The sequence below is a fragment of the Motacilla alba genome, chromosome 7 (genome assembly GCF_015832195.1).
Source record: "Motacilla alba alba isolate MOTALB_02 chromosome 7, Motacilla_alba_V1.0_pri, whole genome shotgun sequence".
Taxonomy (NCBI): Eukaryota; Metazoa; Chordata; class Aves; order Passeriformes; family Motacillidae; genus Motacilla; species Motacilla alba.
This window is the reverse complement of record NC_052022.1, coordinates 36,712,597-36,732,295: the sequence shown is the minus strand read 5'-3', so window position 1 is coordinate 36,732,295 and position 19,699 is coordinate 36,712,597. Positions and strand designations below refer to the sequence as shown.

Sequence of the window (19,699 nt, the reverse complement as noted above, 5' to 3'; positions counted from 1 at the left end):
TCCTGTGCACCCTGACACACCTGCAGGCAGCTGAGCAGGTGCCATCTCCGTGCCAGGTGTCCCAAATGAGGCTGCAGGGGAGAAAAAGCCCCAAAATTCAGTGAACTCCTACAAGCGGCGTGGAAATAGAATCGTAAAAAGTAAAAATATCCCTGAATTCCTGCCTTTGCCATCCCCTTAACTTCAAAATGCTGGGTTTGCTGGACTTGCCTTTTGCTCCTGCTGCTGATCCCCAGCTGGTTTGCAATTCCTGGTGAAGGGAACCTTTTCTCCCACCCCAGCTCTGCACTCTCCCATATGTGCAGTACCTGTTTCTGACTTGACATTCATGTGGGATTACTTCTGGCTCAACAGAGACGACAGCCAGAATTACCTATGAAATACTTATTTTGAAATTGCAGGTGACTGGTGGGTGCTTGTGAAGAAGCCTACCTCGACTAATTTCTTGCAGAGGTTCTAATATTTTTTAAAAAAATTGAGGGGTTGTTTTTGTATAAATATGGAGGGAAAACTGGATTAAAAATGAGTTTTAGGCAACTAAGGGTCAGCAGACTCAGAAGTATTGCACTAAAACTCCTGCAAAACCTCAAGAATAATTGATTGCTCTGAGTGTATCATCTTTGGGTAAGCTCAGAGATGTGTCCTTTATGTTGGCAAGTTGACGCATGAAAAACCCTTTTTAATTTCTGGGGGTTTTTTCTCTATTAAAAGATTTTTGAATTTTAGTCATAAAAAGCTAATACTGTGAAAGCAGCAGGTATGGCAAGAAGCTAAGCATCTTTTGGAATTCAAATGCCAATGTACTGGAGAATATGCCTGCTTATTGTCACGTGGTTTTATTGTAGACAAAATAACATATTGGGATTCAATTTTTCTCTGCACCATTTTTTCACATTAAATTAATACTTTGTGTGGCTCCAGAGAACTTTTCAAAGTCTTCCAAACCAGACCTTTGGTTTCCTGGGGCTTCTGTCTTTCAAGCAGCTGTGAACATCTCCTAATTAGATAAATTACTTTGTAGTGGGCAGAGCCACAAAACAGGAGGTGCTGGTTAAATTAAAGGGGAAAAATAGAAAAATCCATTCTCTGAAATGGAATGCCCCACTGCTTTATGACTATTACTGTTGTAAGGTTTTACATTTAAGTACCTGAGGTTTAAAATTAAATGTCTAATATAATTTGGCGCTGGTAACATGAAGCCTGTGCCTGCCCTGGGAGAAAATCTCGACAGCTTAGTTTGGTGTTTCAAATTGCTGCGTGCTGGATAGTGAGCAGCTCGTGCTGCTGGCTCACTATTTAGCTCAGTCCCACCTGCTGTTCAGCATCATTTCCAATGCAGGAACATATTTGCCTTAAAAACTCCCGAAATTTCAAAAGGCTGTTCCAGCAGCACATGAAAAATTAATTCTTTTTTGCCTTTTTTCCTCTTTTTTTTTTTTTTTTTTCTCTCTCCCTTCTCCTCCGTGCTCTTGTAAGTGCTTGACAGAAGTAATTTTAGCAGCAAGAGAGAATAAAAACTGGGGGCAGTAAATCCCTGTCCAGGAACCTCTTGTGTAGATTCTTTATGGACCCAGAATTGATCTGCGTGTCAGATCCTGATGTAGTTTCAACTGTTTATCACCCTAATGGTGGTAGAGAGACCATGAACATCAACTTATAATCCCCCATGAAAGAAATTGGTGTTTGCAGTCAATGAAGGAGCAGCTCAGCTTTATTGATAGATTTGGAACAATTACTGCTGCTCCAGCTATTGGCCCAGAGGTTTTCCTGGATCCCCCTGGAAGCCTGCGATGTTTTTTCCTCCGATGAATCTCCTCCTTGATGTTTTGTTGGTTTTTTTTCTTTTATCACCCAGAATTATCTGTAGTTGCTCATTGCTGGGGAACAGGAGGGTGTCTGGTCTCAGGGATTTTGACCTGTTTGGGTGTTAAAGTTCTGCTCTGGATTGTGCATCCCACAGTTCCTCCTCTGTAAATCCAGCTGTTATTTTCATGAAATCACAACATTTTTACAGCTGGAAAAGCCCTCAGATATCAAGTCCAGCCCTTAACCCAGCGCTGCCAAGCCCACCACTAATCCCTGTTCCTAAGTGCCAAATCCAAATATTTCTGGGGGATGATGACTCCACCCTTGCCCTGGGCACCCTGTGCCAGTGCCTGACCCCCCTTTCAGTGAGGAAATTTTCCTGCCAGGAGGGGACAGCTGAGGGGATCAGGCTCTGCTCCAGGGAACAGGGACAAGAGGAGAGGCAACGGCCTCAGGCTGGGCCAGGGGAGGCTCAGGGTGGACATCAGCAGGGATTTCTCCATGGAAAGGGTGCTCAGGGATTGGAACTGCCCAGGGAGGTTTGGAGTGCCCATCCCTGGAGGTGTCCAAGGGTCTCCTGGACATGGCACTCAGTGCTCTGGGCTGGGCACAGTGACAGGTTGGTCTTGGAGGGTTTTTCCAGTTCCATGATTTTAGTGGTGCTGATGCCAGTAAAGAGGTGGTGGGTCTGTGTGCTCTCCAGTCTTCAGTTTGTGCATCTCTGAAGAGCCTGACAGACAGACCCCCCCAGTTTGCCAGCAGAAGTTTTTGTGGTGCCAGGAACCACAGGCAGCTGCCTTGCAGAAGTGAGATTTGTGAGCCATCGCTCTGAGAAGACCAAGGATGTCATTTCCTACCTGGGGATGAAGCAGCAGCTTGGCTCATTCTCTTTTTCTATCTCCTGTTTTATCATTTGGTTTCTGTGCTCTGAGACCATCAGAGGGAAGGATTCAGCATTCAGCTCTTCTGACAGAGCACTGCAAACAGCACTTTGCATGGGACAGGGATTTCTGGTCTCTGGACTTGTAAATTGTCATTTGAATTCCAGCATGATGTAAAATTCTGCAGTAAATCAAATATCTGTTTAAATATCATCCACTTAGGCTTTATCACTGTACAATTGCTTGTACGGGCCATTTGAGCTCGGCTGTAATTTATGGAAGTTGTAATACCCGGTGTCTTCTGAGTTTCTAACAGTTTGGTGTTAGGGTTTATTAATGTAAAATTGAGTTCTCACTGTGCCATGGGGTGTGAGAGGTCGCTGGAGTGTTGATATTAATGCAGACCTTGCAACTTGCCTTACTTGTCTGATCCTAAGTGCCGGGAATGATTAAATGATGGAACCTTCTGCTCTGCCTTGGGAAAGGAAATGGTTCAGCCTGACATCAGAAAATACCATTTAGAGCTGTTGGAATTCCATAGGCAACTTCTTGACCAGCATCAGTTATATAATTTCAAATAGATGTATAGAATTTTGGAATTGTTTTTTGGTCGGTGTATACAGTTGGTTTAGGTCGGAAGAGCTTTTTCCTCCTTTTTAAATATGGAAATTGTGACTGAAAAGCAAATATAGATTTATTTTCTCCTTTTTTTTCTTTTTTTTTCTAGCTGCTTTAGAGCTACTCTGGGATTTTCTGTAGTTCTTACTGCTTCATATAATAAATTTCACCATGCCTAATATGTGCACATAGTTTACATTGTCTTACAGGACAGGAAAGGGAACATTCTTCTCCTTTTCATACCTTTTCGTGACCCACAAATTGCTTTTGGCAAAATATTTCCAGAGGGAAACTATTGCAGTTCAGCAGGGTAAACTCTGCTAACAACAACTTATTATTTCCTTTGCTTTCTCAGCATGCCTTGAGGAAACTGGGGTTATAAAGCACTGCTTTTTAACAATTTCTGGAAAGCCATCCCCTTTCAGCATGAGGTTGTGTACTGAGGAACTTCCAGTATTTAAATTTACCCGGCATTCTTGACAAGCTCTCACCTGAAATAGCCCAGTCAACCAGAAATACTAAAAATCTCTGTGTAGCAGTGTCCTAGGAAACTGCTGGGTAATTTTTTGGATTTGCTGATCCTGCAGGACTTGAGGTTTCAAACTGGTTTTAATTCAGGCAGGGCACGATGGGGTTTTGCAACCTGTGGTCCCCCAGAGTGTAATGTAAGGCCTGGAGGGCAGTGGTGAAAAATAAGTGCTCTGAAAGGGGTTTGGAGCATTAACCCAGCTGGTGCTGTCTGCCTGGGGTTTTTGGGAATGTGATAGCCTCTGGAAGCAGCAGGACCCAGTGTTACCCCTCCTGTTCTGCAGACCATGGGAAACCTCAGCTTAGTGGGAAACCTTGGGGTCACCATCCCTGGAAGTGCTGAAAACTGTGTGGCACTTAGGAACATGTGCTGGGTTAGGGGTTGGACCCAAGGGTCTCAGAGGGCTTTTCCAACCTCAGTCATGCTGTGGGTCTGTGCCTCTCTCCTGCCCATCCAGGCTGTGGGTGGCAGCTCAGTGACCACCAAGCTGGAGATGAGCTGTTGCCATCTGGGCCTGGTGTCCAGCAGAGAAGTGACATCAAAGAGTGAAAGGTCTGGAAGCAGCTCTTCATTTTGTGTCTCTGGTGGCACCAAGAGCCCTCTGAGGTTTGAACTCTGCCATGAAGTTGGTTTAGGGAGGACTTTGGGCATTTCTGCACAGCTTGGATGAGTTTCAGCTGCTCCTCTGTTTATCTAGTGCTGCCATTTGAATCCTGAGCTACAATTTTGCAATTCTCCATCTGCTTTTCTTGTTGAAGATCTTCTTCTTTCTGCTCTCCCCCTGATTAAACCACAAAGAATTGTTGCATTCAGCAATTAAATCCTGCTCTTGATTCCAAGAAACATGAGTTTGCATCCTCAGGTAATTTGACATTGGCAACCTGATGCTGATCTTAATGTTGCTCACAGCCTGGAGTGCCAAATGTCTGTCAGTAAATTGTTCGTGGGACTAAATTAACTTCTTGACTGAGCTATAAAGCTCTGGGTTTTCCCAGCATTTACTTAGGGATGTTTAAATACAGATTTTGCATTTAGTTTGACTTAGGATTTACAATGAAGTAAAAACGCAAGTAGCCTGTTCTTTATAACAGGGGGAAAAGGTGATTTATTTCTGGTTACTGATGTTGATTAATCTGATTTGATTGTCTGGCAGTGTTCAGGAAGTCAGTGCTTTTTCTGCCTGTAGCTGGGCTTCGTTGTCACACCTTCTCTGTTATCCCCACTCAGGAGAAAAAATAAAAAGAGGGAAAAGCCCTCAAGCCAAAGCACTTTACTTTTATTCCTAGAGTTTAGGCTTTAACCTGACAGAACAGTGAGGAGAGTGAATGTTGTCTTCATCAGCTCTTCAAGCTCCTGTCCAAGAAACACCTTCCAAAAGTCAGGGCTTCTCCAGGAAGGCAGCTGGATACCCAGCATGGTTCTGTGTAGCTCAGACATTTGACAGATACAGCCCTTACAGGCTGCAAAATGTATTCTCTTCTCTGGTTCTATGTTAGAAGCATTGTTCTGAATCATTACCTGAAAACATTTTAATGGAAGGTGTAATACTGGAGATGATCACACCTCTGGACAAGGGGAATTCTTCATCAGGGAGGCTGTCCTGTTATCTCATTTGTATTTAGAAGAGCGTGAGTTTTAAAGGTTTTTATTTTGTATGTTTGCAGTCTCAGGCTGCTTTAAACTGAAACGTTTGCAGTAATTGCAGGGAATTAATACATGAGCTGGATTCACACAATATCCTGCAGGAGGTGATGGACTTTGAAAATAAAATCACGTTTGCAGAGAACATTATAAATCGAGAGACACACTCTCAAGCAAACATAGAGGAAAGACATAATACTGCAAGAGCAGAATGTGACATTTTATAAACTCTTTGATTCGAGTAGTGTGCCTTACAAATTTCATAAGCCCAGTGAATTCTGTATTTACGGGCTTTATAAGGAAGACTTCAGGAGGGAAATAAATAAGCTTCCAAATTCAGTGAGCTTTTATTTTTCCTTAATCTTTTTATCTACTTTTAAATGAGCTCAGTTCATCTAAAAATGTAAATTCTAAATTTATTTTAAATTTTTTAAAGGTTTAAACGCAAAGTTGAGATAGCAAAATGTTCATGTCCCATGGGAGCAATTCCTGATTTGAAGATTTCTTCTTTGCACATCCACACTTCAGAAGTTCCAGCAGATGCTTGTAATAGTTACATTCTTGTTTAATGTTTATTTAATGTTGCATTCTTGTTCAATGCACAGCCAGGAGTGCAATGCTTTGTTTTGTAGGGTGTGGAGGAAGAGTGTGCAAGAAACACACTCAGTGCTTTTATCCCTTCTGGGGCTTAATGAAGTTTCTGTTCCAATTAAGAGCAGAGCAGTTGCCTCCTCAAGCGTGGCTGCTGGCAGGCTGGGTTTCTCCCCAGCCCACATCAGAGCAGTGGGTTTTTAGGGATGTTGTGTATTCCTTGCCTATGGAACCCAACACTTCAAAGCTTGGGTTTTTTAGGGATGTTGTGTATTCCTTACCTATGGAATCCAACACTTCAAAGCCACCTCACAGCGCTCACGGCTCGGGGAGTGAAAGAAGCCTCTGTGCAGGGCCCTGGCCACAAACCTGGGGATTGTTGGGGGCCAGCTGGAGCTCAGAGCTTCCCTTCCTGCAGGTGGGAGAGCTTCCCCTTTCAAGTGCCCGGGCCCTTCATTTGTCACAGTTGATCTCATCCCTTCGTGCAGCCGGGCTGTGCCACCCACGGGCCGGGCCGTGAGGAGTACCCAGTGCACCGGGGGCTTCTCCAAGGGAGGGCCCCCACTTATTTATCCCAGAGCTAGAAAGAGGGCTGGATTAAAATTGGAAATTAAAAAAAAAAAGTTTGTCGATGGCAGTTATGCCACCTCATACCTCTGAAAGACAGAGCTTTGTGTTGTAAGAGCTTTGCTTTTCAGCTCTGGGTGTCTGAGATAGGAAAATGTTTGATTTTGCCTTTGATTAAGAGCAGTCTTGGTGTTGCTGCCATTATTTCTCTTCCTTTCTGACAGTGCTGCTCATGGCATACATTACCAGGAAAGCCTTAGCTTTTTCCTGCCTAGCATGATGCAATTAACAGCCAATTTGCTATACAGCAATTATTCAGCTTTAATTGGAAAATGTTAATAGTGAAAGTCTCTTGATTTTTTTTTTTCCCCCCTCCAAAACACTGATATTAGGGCTTGTCACTGAAGTCTCGTGGACTGACAGTGGAGAGTTTCCTAACCTCTTCTCAATTACCACAGAGTGGGTTTGAAGCTTGAAGTTATCCACAGGTTATACAGACGGAAGGTTAAAGTACAGGAGTAGAGACGAGACATCTTTCTGGCTCTGAGCATCCTTTGAAGAGAGTCAGTTCTTCCTCTCTGTCTTACTTTGCCTATCTTGAAACACAAGGTAAATATTTTAGTAGGAAGTGCTTCAGTAAGCCATGGATTCATTATTTTCCAAGTGCCTGCTGACCTGCAGGCTCTGTTTCAAAGCAGAATGTTGTTAAATGAGGATTTTTTTGAGCAATGGGAAGACAGCGCTGATGGTTAGATCAGGGTGGAGCTCTGCCCCCCTCTGTGTAATTAAGGTGAATTTATTATGCATCTCATTTTGATCTAAAATAGAGTCTGTATGTACCTGACCACGATGGAGCTTGTTCACCCAAAATGTGTTCTTTTAATGTGCTCCAAGGGTCTGTTTGTTCCCCGTCACCGTTCCTGGGGATGCTCCGGGTGGATTTGTCACATCCAGGGTGCTGCAGTTGGCAGCTGTTCTTGAGGTGCCTGATGATCTATGTGGCTTCAGAACGGGGAGATAGAAACCAGTTACAGTGTGAGTCAGAGGATCACAGAATGGTTTGGGTTGCAAGGCTCCTAAATACCCTCCTGTCCAACTTCCCACTTGGACCAGGCTGCTGCAAGCCCCATCCAGACTGGCCCAGACAGACCAACACGTGACCTGGAATTGAACCAGGAGCTTCTGCCCCGAGGTGTGTCTTCAAAAGGACCACCCATCTCCTTTCTCCCTCGTGGGGAGGGAACAAATTCCCTGAAATGAGCAAGTTACCTGCAGTGAATCCCAGAATTGGCAGCAATTCAGGGTGACACCACGCAGGGCTCACGGGGCTGATGCTGCCCAGTGAAAACCTCCTGCCAGAAGAATTAGGGATGTTCCCTGTACGTCTCCACTGCAGGTCTGTTCGGCAGGAGCCACCAAGTTACTTTGCCTTGGGATGTGGTGGCATCCTGCAGCATCCCAGACTGGCTTCTCTTTCCTGGTTTGTTGTCCTTATGTGTTCAACTTGTCAGGCTTGATCTTTCCACAGGGCATCCAGAGCAGAGCAGGGGAGTGCGGGGATGCGTCTGCGTAACGGGGGATGAGATAAATTAACAAACCCTGCTCTCTCAGGGAGTGGTTTGTATCATCCCTGCCCCTGACCTAAACCTGCTGCAGGCAAGATGTGTGGAGGAAGATTAGGATCTCATCCCCAGTTCACGTTCTGAGGTTGCAGGTCCTCTAAAGCACAGTCTTTGCTTTGCCTGTCACCGTCCTGGCAGCACAGGAGAGAATTATGTAGGAATAGTTGTGTGCTCTCCTTGTGGGAGCTGGTGAATTCCTCCTGGAAACGAGGAGTTTCCTTTGAAAGGGAGCTTCTTTTCTTCCTAGCCATCCTTCAGGTTCCAGGGAGCAGGATGCTGTTTTGCCAGCACTGTAATGTGTTGCTCCTTAGGAGGGAAAATGTACTTTTGTGGGGTTTTTTTAAGCTCTATTGTTGCATTTCTGCTCTCATGCTTCCTTTATGATGGCCCGACATTGTGCATTGGTAGGGAATGAGCTAGAGGTGACGTGTCTTCCCTTTAGATAAGGGAAATGGTAACGAGGGTCTTTCCAAAATTACTGAAGCCTTCCAATATCTGTGCCTGAGCATCTGGAGGCTGATTGTCTCTCCCAAGGCTGTGGACAATGTCCCTCCCTTGTCACAGAGTGGAATGGGTCCTCGTGCCCTGGGGTCTGGAGGTGCTGCCACACAGCAAGAGCCAGACCCTCCAAAAGCAGGCAGATTCCTCTTCTGCTGCCTAGAAAGAAGCTTTGTTTTCCTTGTTTAATTGAAGTTTCTCTTAGAGGAAAGGAGTCGTTCAGTGGGGCTTCCTGAGGATGGCAGGACAGCTTTGAGATTTGCAGGCTCTGGGCACAAGGCTGCAAAAATGGGAGATGCTGTGGAAAGGGAAGGATCCCGAGGCTCTTTGATGTCCATCTCCAGTTCTGCTCAGAGCTCCCTTTAATTTCCTTCAGTGCTGCCGGGTAATTTAAGCCCTCTATAGCTTGAGTGTCTGAGCTCAGCTCAGCGATGACCAGATGCACCTAATTCCTCCAAAGGTGTGAGCTCTCTGTACCTGACAAATATTTGCCTTTTTTTTTTTCATCCTGGAGGCTGCAATCTCGTGCCACCCCTTCTCCCCCACTCCCAAGTGTTTATCACATCCAGGGACTTGTGCCAAGCTGCAGTTCTGACAGGATTTTAATGTCAGTCCTGTACATCTGCGCTGTGCGATTGCTGCATCCCTTTCACTTCGGTCTGAGGCAGAGGAGGAAGATAAAGAACTTGATAGAACATTTATGGTAATAGCTGTAAAGGGAAGCTGGAGAGCAGTGGATTTCACAGCCAGAAAAATCTCAGCTCAGGGAAATGGGTCTGAAATACAAACTACAGATAGTTATAGTCTCTTGCTTCCCCTGTTTAAATAAAAGGATTGCTTTTCTCACCTTTATTTAAAACACATGCGTGGAAGATGAAAGTGTCCAGCTATTTTTTTATTATTCAGTCCACCAGCTACCGACATCTTTGCCTTATTTCATTTCAGCACTAATGGCATAGTGAAAGTTCTGAAACACCCTCTTTGGATTCAGCCTTCCTTGGGTCGCAGCAAAGATTCCTGCTGCAGGCAGAGCTGTTGCTGTTGTTTTCGTCATCAGCTCTTTCTTTCTGCTCTTGAACCCGGTGCTATTAATTGTGTTGCTGCTTCTGCTCTTTAATTGATCCCATTCACCGCTCCCGCTTTTGTAACGTCTGACTTCTTGTCACTTCGGCAAATCAAAAACCCAAATTAATCAATCTCCAGCCACTTGAGAATAAGGCCGTGTTGGGGAGCTGGGCTTGACAAAAAAGTCTAATTTCACTTTGAAAGCCTGTTGGAAAATTTTAACAAGAAGATGCAAGAAAAATGTAAACCAGATCAAGCTCGACTTTGGTCTGCGGAGAATAGCGTCACCTGTTGAGTTTGTTTCAAGTTTTTGTAAATAGGTGATTTGACAAAAATATGAAATAAATCAAAAGGCACGGGGATAGAAGGGGTCAGAATATCCTTGGTTCCGCTGCAGATGGTTACACAGGAGAGAGGGTTGTGTGTGTGACACAGAGAATAGGAGCCGTGGGCCAACGACGAAGCTCCGCTCTTGGACTTTTGTATCCCAGCCTTTGTGCTGTGCTATTCCCGTACCTTGCACGTCGCCTCTTTTCCTGCTTTTGCCACCCCCAGCTCCTTTACCCTGGCCTGGGGTGCTCATCCTGGCTTTTTGTCCCTCATTTCCTTGGCCTCCTTGGTTCCTGTGCCGGCATCTCCTGCACCTCTGCTGCAGGTGCTGAAGGAGTCGTATCTCGGACGGGTTTGGTGTGGGGGTGTGGGAAATTTGGGATGCAAGGTAATTGTTTTTCTGTTCTTGGGGCACCAGGAAGCACAGTCGGGGTTTGGATTGAGTTTCAGACAGCTCAGAGTTTGGGCTGTTCATCTGGAGAAGAGAAGGCTCCAGGGAGACCTCAGAGTTCCTTCCAGGAGCTAAAGGGGCTCCAGGAGAGCTGGAGAGGGACTGGGGACAAGGCATGGAGGGACATGACACAGGGAATGGCTTCCCACTGCCAGAGGGCAGGGATGGATGGGATATTGGGAAGGGATTGTTCCCTGGGAGGGTGGGCAGCCCTGGCACAGGGTGCCCAGAGCAGCTGGGGCTGCCCCTGGATCCCTGGAAGTGTCCAAGGCCAGGTTTGACGGGGTTGGAGCAACCTGGGACAGTGGAAGATGTCCCTGCCCATGGCAGGGGTGGGATGAGATGATCTATTGGGTCACTTCCAGTCCTGTGATTCAGTGATGGTTCTGTTAATTTTCTACCCTTTTCAAATCCAGGAGGACACTCACAAAGTCCTTCGGGGACACAAATGGAGTTGTCTTTGAGATCCATTTGTCGAGCAGATGCAGCTTCCAAATAGCAAGATAATAGAAAAGATAGGAAGTGGGAATTGTTACCTTTTACAAAATATGTGTAACACTGGGAGAGGATATGAAATTGTTTCAAACAGCAAATAAAGCCCAGTACAACAGCACAGCTCTCGAGACTCTTCTGAGGATTGGTTTTCATTTCATGTTCTGTCTCTTTACTCGGGGTTGTAGTTGGAGATGAAGTGTTTCTTCTGTTCCACCTCTCCTTTCTTCTACCACAGTTTGTCATACTTGAAAGGAATTTCTCTCATGACCATAATTGCAAAATGGATCTTGGAGAGAGGCAGACCCGGCACTTGCCTTGTGGAGTAAAAGCTGCATTGCCTTTTTTGTTTTGTTTGGTAAATTCTCACAAATGAGGGTTGGACTTGCACAAGCAGAACAGTCTTAATCCACATGTCCTGCACCTGTAGGGAAAAATCACCATGTGAAGAGCAGAGGGGTGGGGTTTTTATGTCCCATCTCTGCAAAACTCGAGGGGTGTTTGGTCACCAAGGGTCACTTGTTGCTTTTGGGCATGGAGTGAGATACTGCACATACTTACACAGGGCTGCCACGACCCTGGAAGTGTCCAAGGCCGGGCTGGCCAGGGCTTGGAACGACCTGGGACAGGGGAAGGTGTCCCATGGCAGGAGTTGGGGTTTAAGGTCCCTTCCAAGCCAAATGATTCTGCGATCTGGCTGTGTCAGCTCTCCCTTACAGCTGAAGGAGTTAATAATGGCACTGGAGAGGGATGGAGGGCAGGGAGGAAGGCTCCTGGCAGCTGGGACAGAGCGTGGGCACCTCTGGCTCACTCCTGGAGGTTGCAGCAGCAGCAGGCATGGGCTGAAACACGAGGATGCTCTGTTTGGGGGGAGAAGACATTTTCCAGCAGCGTTTTGCTGCGCATCACCTCAAAACAGTCACAAAAAACGAGGCTGTGCCGGTCAGGACAACCCCAGCTCCGTGGCAAGGGGAGAGTTTTGTCCTCGGCGTGGTGTCATGGAGCTCTGCACCCTGCAAATGATGACCATCATCAAGGGAAGCTGTGCCCCTACAGTCCATCAAGAGCCGCAGAGCTAATGATGGGCTGGGCAGATAATCGGGGGAGAGTTAATTGTAAGGTTCGATATGGCATCTTGTCAGCAGAGATAAGTTGTCACGTTTTCCACTTGAGCTGAAACTAAATGATTGTAAAATAAGTTATGAGTGTCCTTGGGCCTGTCTGCCAGAATGATGGCTAAGAATACATTCCTGGCCCATCAGTCTCAAGCAGCCCGCTTGATATTTATGCGAACTGAATGTTATTTTATTCCCCCTCTAGTCATGCTTGTCAGCTTCCCGAGTGAAAAGTGAAACTGCTGCTTTGACTCATACTTCAAGTATTGAAGCTCGGAGAGGCTGCAGATTGTTATTATTATTACCAGTATTATATATTTTTTCGGGTGTGTGTTGAACATTGATGCCCGATTGGGAAGAACTAATGGCTGACATTGAGCGTGCGGGATGGCTGGAAAACAGCCCATCCCAGCCCAGTGGAACGCAGCTTATGAGTTCCAGTGCCTCTGTCAAAGCTGCTTGAGATGGGGAGTAATGAGGCGCTTGCTTTTTTAATTTGCCATGCCTTTTTCCTTGCCTTTTTTTTTTTCCCCCCTCTTTTTTTTTTTAAATATATATTTAATAGTGCCGGCAGTGGCCGTCTGTTCTCAGGCGTGGTAATTGATACCAAATAAAATGCATTATTTGTATTCAGTCAGGAGGATGAAATTGCATTCAGCGGGCTGAAGCCTGAACTCATTTACAGTTTCCCCAAGCCCGAGCTTTCAGGAGCCCTCTTTTCAATTTGAAGAATACCTTGTCAGGCAAGAGAAGGAGTGGGAAATGGGAGAGCACAGCGTGGAAGCCCGGTGCCTTTTGATTGCTCATATTTTAAAGCAGGGCAATGTTAAATAACTCCCATCTTCAAAGGGTGGGCTCGGGAAGCGGGGATCCGGGGCAGCAGCGCGCCGGCGATACCAACTCGGCTCCGCTTATGAGGCACCAACCTTCCCTTGCTGGTTGAGGGGGAGGGAAAGCTCCAGGCTCCCACTTGAGAGCAGTTTGACCCAAGGACAGCAGGTTATTACCTGGAAGGGGCTGTGGATGACGAGGATTTACCACGGGAGGTTAATTCTTCAGCTCTCGACGCCAGGCGTCAACCCCGTTCGTCCCTCATTTTTCAGAGCTCTTGAGCAGGTTTTGTTGGGGGGATTTACGGCCTGGAAATTAGACAGAGCTGCCACCAGTGTGTGGATCTAGCCTGATGGTTTTTAGCAGGATGTATTCTGCGGCGTTGCCTCAGGATTGTGGGGTTTTTTACTGTTTATGGGAGCAGGGCATGGTGGTTGATGCTGCGGGTGCAGGAGGGGATGAACTCGGATGGGTTTGATTGTTTCTAAAGTGAAAGCTGGGAATGAGCGGGGAGGAAGTGAGGCATTTTGTATCATAGAATCCCAGAAAGGTTTGGGTTGGAAGGAATATTAAATATCACCTGGTTCTGACACGTCAGAGAGGGACACCTTCCACTAGCCCAGGTTTCTCCAAGCCCTATCCAGCCCATCTTTGGGCACTTCCAGGGATGGGGCAGCCACAGTTTCTCTGGGCAACCTGGGGGTTTTCTCCTTCTTTTGAGGTATCACCATTGGAAACCTCCAGAGTCAGGCTGGAGGTCACTACTTGGGACTGGCAGTAACCCCAGTGCATCTGTGCTCATGCCTTTGTGTTTCTGGCACCCTCTTCTGCATCTTCTCTCTGTGCCTTGGATCCAAAGGGATCTCTGTCCCCTTGGCTGAGAGAATTCCCACCAGGATTTTCACCTGGGTTTGCCTTCCTCCTCTCCTGGAGAGACAGCAAACTCTGCCAGGAGAGCCACTTGCACCAGTTGTGGGTCAAATCCTTTAAATCTCCTACACTGATACAGAGTAAATACATTCCCATGATTCCTTTTTGGGGTTAAATTCTTGGGAACTGGTTTCAAGCTAGTGAGTGTAGGGAAAAGAACAGAAATCCTTAATATAAAGATTAATGTTTGGTTTGGTCTCTCTTGCCAGGCAATTAGCTCCATAATTTATCCCCCACTAATAACTTAGAGCACAACTGTGCTTAGGGGGTAATTAGTAAATAAACTTTATTAGGAGGAAAAAGAAACCAAAATAAGTTGGCTTTTGTCAAATAGGCAGTTCTGTGGGAATGTAACTATGCGAAAAGAATCAAAAGCTATTTTTTTAATAATCTTTGGCTTGATATTTTTCTGACATATTAAATTAAATGCGCTCCTGCTATTACGCTTAAGCTTTAGAATAAGGATCTTTATTCTTTTTCCTTGTGTCTGCTATTCTGAAACCAATCATCAAGTATTTAACCCCAAAAGGCAATCATGGGAATGTATTTGCTGAATATCTGTCTGGGAGATTTTAAGGATATGGCACATAAATGCAGTCCTGATACTGCACTAAGGTGCAATATGGTATTTAAGCAAGGCTCTGAAAATGGCTTCACTTTCCATAATAGCAAGCACTCTCCTTTAAGTGTAGGTTTTATGTGGAATTTTATAATTAAAATCCAAACCAAGCTGGTAATTAAACAAAAATCATATTACCAACCTTGGGGGGAAATCCTGCATTAAGGTTAGTGGAATATTTACTATGTGGAAGGGCCCAGTTCTTAAAATTGTTGGAGTTAATAAAGCAGGAAACTGAACAGAATAACGTGGGATTATTTATTTTCCTTGGGAGCAGGTAGGAAGTGACCCTTTGTCACACAATTATTACCTGTACCAGGTGCACATTACTTATTTTACTTTCCCACCTTTATTGCCATCACCACCTTTTCAGTGGGTGCCTGTCTGATATTAACGACAGCAGAGAACCTGCAGAGGATGTAGGGGTTTCTCTCTTCATGGATTAAAATGCCCAAGTGTTACACAAATTAATTTGAGGCTGGGGAAGATCTTTGGAGGAGGGAGCAATTGGAAGCAATAAAGTGCTTTCCCATTGTTTTTGTGCATTCCAGCTGGCCTGCTCCTAAAATTGCTGCTGAGTCCTGTAAATCTGACAGGACTTGAATCAGCACTTCAGCCAAGTTGGGTTTTTTTTTGAAAAAAAACTATGGATATTGTTTGGAGACTCTCCTGAAGGAGCTCGAGAGCGCATCCGCCAACAGCCAGGGGTTGTAAGCTTGGATTCTAACATCGCCTCGTTTCAATCTCACAGCCTTTTGATCTTTTCTCCCCTTTTTTTTCCCCTCCACCCAACTGCAGACACGGGCCTGGGAGATTCAGTGTGCTCCAGCCCCAGCATATCCAGCACCACCAGCCCCAAGCTGGACCCCCCTCCTTCCCCCCACGCCAACAGAAAGAAGCACCGCCGGAAGAAAAGCACAAGCAACTTCAAAGCTGATGGCATCTCGGGCACGGCTGAGGGTAGGTCCCAAATCAAAATCCAAGCCTGAATTTTGAAAATGCCATTCCAAAGAGTGTTGTCAGCTCAGCACCAGCCTCGGCTCTGAATGCACGGGGGGAAAGGGAGTTGTGAGAAATTAAAGTGTGAGCTTGTAAGGGTGGAGCTGAAGCGGCTGAGGCATCACAGTGGTGAATTCCGCTGCCTGAAATGTTTTTAGAACCTTTTTTTTTTGTAATAAATCAGAGTCCCCAAGTTAATATGGAGCATCATTAGGTGTTGAGGTGAGGGAGAGGCACACTTGGAAGGTTAACAAGGAGGAAAAATTCAGGTTCACTCCGTAGCCCACGGATCACGTCAGAACTTGTGTATTTTTTTCAGTATTATTAAATCTTGTGTTATCACATCTCCTTAGGCACATCCTGAGCTCTAGAATGTCCAACACTTCTGATGCCTCTCATTGTTTGAATATTCAGCTGCTTGTGGAAAGCTTGTGTTATTTGAGGATAAAAGGGAAAAGGGGAGAGTTTAAATGTTTGGGTTCTTTTTTTTTTACGAGCCAGAAAGCAAAAGCCAAAAAGAACTTCTTTTTCTCCCTTAGTTTAGCTTACTATTTCCACACTGCTGTAGCTGTTCAATGCCCTTCTGAAGGGGTAACAATGTGTACAGGAGCCAGGTATGATATAAAACATGCTTGCTGCTTTAGAAAAGAAGAAAAGAAACATGCTAGGATTCAACCAAAAGAGCTCCAGAAAAAGAAAGATGAACAAGGGTGGTTGGAGGGCTCAGAAACTGGGGAGTCAACACATAAGGAGAGATGAAAAAGGGAGACAATGGAATAACATTGTGGGAAAAGGAGAGTGTTGAGTAAGAAAAAGATGTGGTTGTAAGCATGGGAGAGTAAAAAACAGCTAATTCGGTATCAAAGAATGTTGGAACAAGTTCTGAAAAAAGGATGACAATTGCTGACAGCCAAAGAGACATTAAAAATAGATGTGATAATAGTATACAACTGAGAAGGGGCATGTTAACTACTACTTAGTCATCCTTATTTTCCATTTATTTAATTTCTCAATTGCACTTCTATCACATCCGGAATTTATTTCCCCAGCTATCTATACAAATCCTTTTTTAAAAAGCCATCAGCTTTTTTTTCATAACAGCTCCTGTTGTGTTCTCTTTCCAGTCATTTAACTATTTTTGCTGTTAGTTTCCCCCTAGTTTATGGCCCACAGCCAAATTTTAGTTCAACCTTTCATTTTTAATTTGTCCTTTTTTATTATTTTTCTTTTAAAGAAGCCCTTTTACACCACTTATTTTCAAACCTCAATGGCAAATTACAGAGGGGATTTTTCAGAGCGTTCACCATTGGCCCAAGAATATTTTGTTGAAGTCAAAATGAATCAAGAGCAGCTGGATATCGAGAGCCTTTGAAAAATCTCTTTCTGAGCAGTTAATAGGTGTATGTTTTCTTTCTCCTGGGGAGATTGTTTTCACAAGGCACTGGAGCTGGAGCCTGTGTGGTCCTGGGCTGCAGGCACAGACCCAGAGGGAGCAGTTTGCACTTGGGTCTCTTGTCCCTGATGTCCCTGTTCTGATTGCAGAGTCCATCCTTCATCCTCCTCTGTTTCCTCTTCCTCTTCTCCTCGTCTTCCAGCATCACACCGTGTTACCTGAAACCCTCTTCCAATAACTCAACAGAATTGTCCCCTCTCATGGAAGTGGGATCAGTGTGCTTCCAGAAAGGCTTGTTGGCAAGCAGCAGCTCAGTAACACACAGGGAGCCTCAAAGGGAGTAGAATCATTTAGGATGGAAAAGCCCTCTGAGATCATCCAGTCCAGCCGTTCCCCCAGCACTGCCAAGGCCACCACAAATCCTTGTCCCCAGGTGCCCCGTCCACACGTCTTCTAAATCCTTCCTGGGATGGGGCCTCCACCACTGCCCTGGGCAGCTGTGCCAGGGCTGGACAGCCCTTTCTGTGAAGAAATATTCCCCACTTTCCACCCTGAGCCTCCCCTGGCCCAGCCTGGGGCCGTTCCCTCTCCTCCTGTCCGTGCTCCCTGGGAGCACAGCCCAACACCCCCACTGTCCCCTCCTGAGTTGTGCAGAGCCACAAGGGCCCCTGAGCCCCTTTCCAGCTCCCTCTGCTGCTCCTCCTGCTCCAGCCCCTTCCCAGCTCCCTCAGCCTCCCCTGGTGCTCCAGCCCCTTCCCAGCTCCGTCCCGTCCTCTGGACGTGCTCCAAGAGTGCCAACCCCTCCTTTTACAGTGTTTGTAGCTCTGCATGAGCCCATCAGCTTCCTTTCACCTGCCTCTTCTCACATGTCTTCTGAACTGGGCCCCCTGTTCTGTTTGGGACTTGCCAGTTGTGTCCCCCTTAATTTTACACCCTCTCTTTAAAGCACAGCCCTGCTGCTGAAAAGCAGCACTTTGGCCACGAGAGCAGAGCAAGGAGTTTCCAGGCAGGGCTCTGGGCATCCCAGGGCTCTGGGCATCCTTCAGCAGACAGCTAATCTTGCTGGTCCTTGAATGCTTGGCGGGGCTGGGAGGGGATGGCTGACAGCGAGGACAGGCAGCCTCGTCCGTCAGCGGGAGCTGAAGGAGAAGGCAATGAGGCGTGCTCCGGCTCCCTGTCCTTTTAGGAGAAGGGCGTCTCACAAAGAGTGATAGTGGCTGGAGATTGCCACTAAGGACGTCCTAGCAAGACTCAGAAAGGCTGGGGGAGGCTGCTCTTCCCAAATCCGGGCAGCCTTTGGGTTTTCTGGGACGCGTGTCGGTGCAAGGCAGAGCCACCGAATCATCGAGGATGGAAAGGGCCTCAAGGGTCCTCGAGTCCAGCCAGGTTCAGGCTGTTCTGGGTGTTTTCTCCAAGCAGTTGAATGTCAGAGGAGTTTAGGTTGGATCTCAGGGAAAGGTTCTTCCCGCAGAGGGTGCAGGGAATGGGCACAGCCCCAAGGCTGCCAGAGCTCCTGGAGGGTTTGGTACCACTCCCAGGGTGGGATTGTTGGGGGTCTGTGCAGGGCCAGGAGTAGGATCAGTGATCCTTGTGGGTGCTTTGCAACTCCGGATATCCCATGATTCTATGATTTCCACATCTGTCTTGCACTTCAAAGCAGTTTTCAGTTCCAGTTATTTCCCTGTTCTCCAGTGCTTGGCTACAAATCTGCCTGGTGACCTAAAAGATTCCCTTGGGGATTTTTCTTCCCCCACCGTAACGTAGATTTGCACCCTCAGAGGATTACTGCATTTTTGAAGACCACAAATCCAAAATAGGCCGTCAAAGGTGTTCTGGGAGATGCAAAGACTTTGATCAAAGTGTTTGAGATGCTGCCAATGGGCTCCAGAAGCCTGTGGTGATAATTGTGAGAGAACCATGGTCTTCCTTCCTTCCCTCTGGAAATCCTGGGCTCCTTGTGCAGAGGAGGAGGAGGAGGAGGATCCTCCTGCAGTCGCTGTTCTCAGGCAGGTACAATGGATCAGAGTTAAATGGTGTGGGTAATTCTAGATTTTGTGTTGCCTTCCTTTGGCTCCAGGCACGTTTCAAGTGTCAGCTTTCAAACAGGAATTCTGAGTTCCTTCATTTTCTTCTGCACCAAAGCTGAAGTGTTCAATGAGGTTTAAATCTGGTCTTCAGCAAACTGGAGCATTTTTACTGCACTTTGCAGGGCTTTTTTCCCCTCCTTGAACGTGCCTGCTTTGATCATTGACCTCTGCCCAAGTATTCAGATATCACGATGATGGACACTGAGCTCAGGGTGGTTCACCAATTCCAAGGCCTGATGCTCATCCCTTTTATGCCCTTCCATAAAGGTCATGCTGATTCTTCTCTCTCCACACTATCTGCACATGCACAGCCCTGTCTTTCTGGGATGGGTTCTTTCATCTCCCTTGGTTTATCTTCCTGCAGCTCGTCTGAGACAATGCTCACAGCAACACAAATGCTGAAGCACCTGCGCTGCGCTTGCACGAAAATTAAAATTCCATTCCTATTTCAGAAAATCTGATTCTTGTGAATTTTTTTTTTCCCAGAGAGAAGTTTCTCAGTTCTCTGTGCAGAACTTGTCACTGAAAAAAAAAAAATATCCCTCTGTGTTTTTGAGGATAGCAGCAGGAATGCTTACATTAGGCAAGGTGCCAGCAACCAGCAGTTTTTTTCCCCATCGTGCTGCCTGAAGTT

At 46.1% G+C, this 19,699-nt stretch overlaps 1 protein-coding gene across 12 annotated transcripts in view; it reads left to right on the top strand.

The window, feature by feature from the left end:
* Positions 1 to 19,699, top strand: part of AGAP1 (ArfGAP with GTPase domain, ankyrin repeat and PH domain 1) — a 308,025-nt gene that overhangs the window by 214,672 nt on the left and 73,654 nt on the right. For 10 of the 12 annotated variants that reach the window (XM_038142034.1, XM_038142032.1, XM_038142030.1 and 7 more), the window contains one exon: positions 15,385 to 15,546. The exons of the other annotated variants lie outside the window; for them this stretch is intronic. In XM_038142034.1, coding sequence (XP_037997962.1) covers positions 15,385 to 15,546 — 162 coding nt within the window. The remainder of the gene's footprint in view (positions 1 to 15,384; positions 15,547 to 19,699) is intronic. 12 annotated transcript variants of the gene reach the window in all.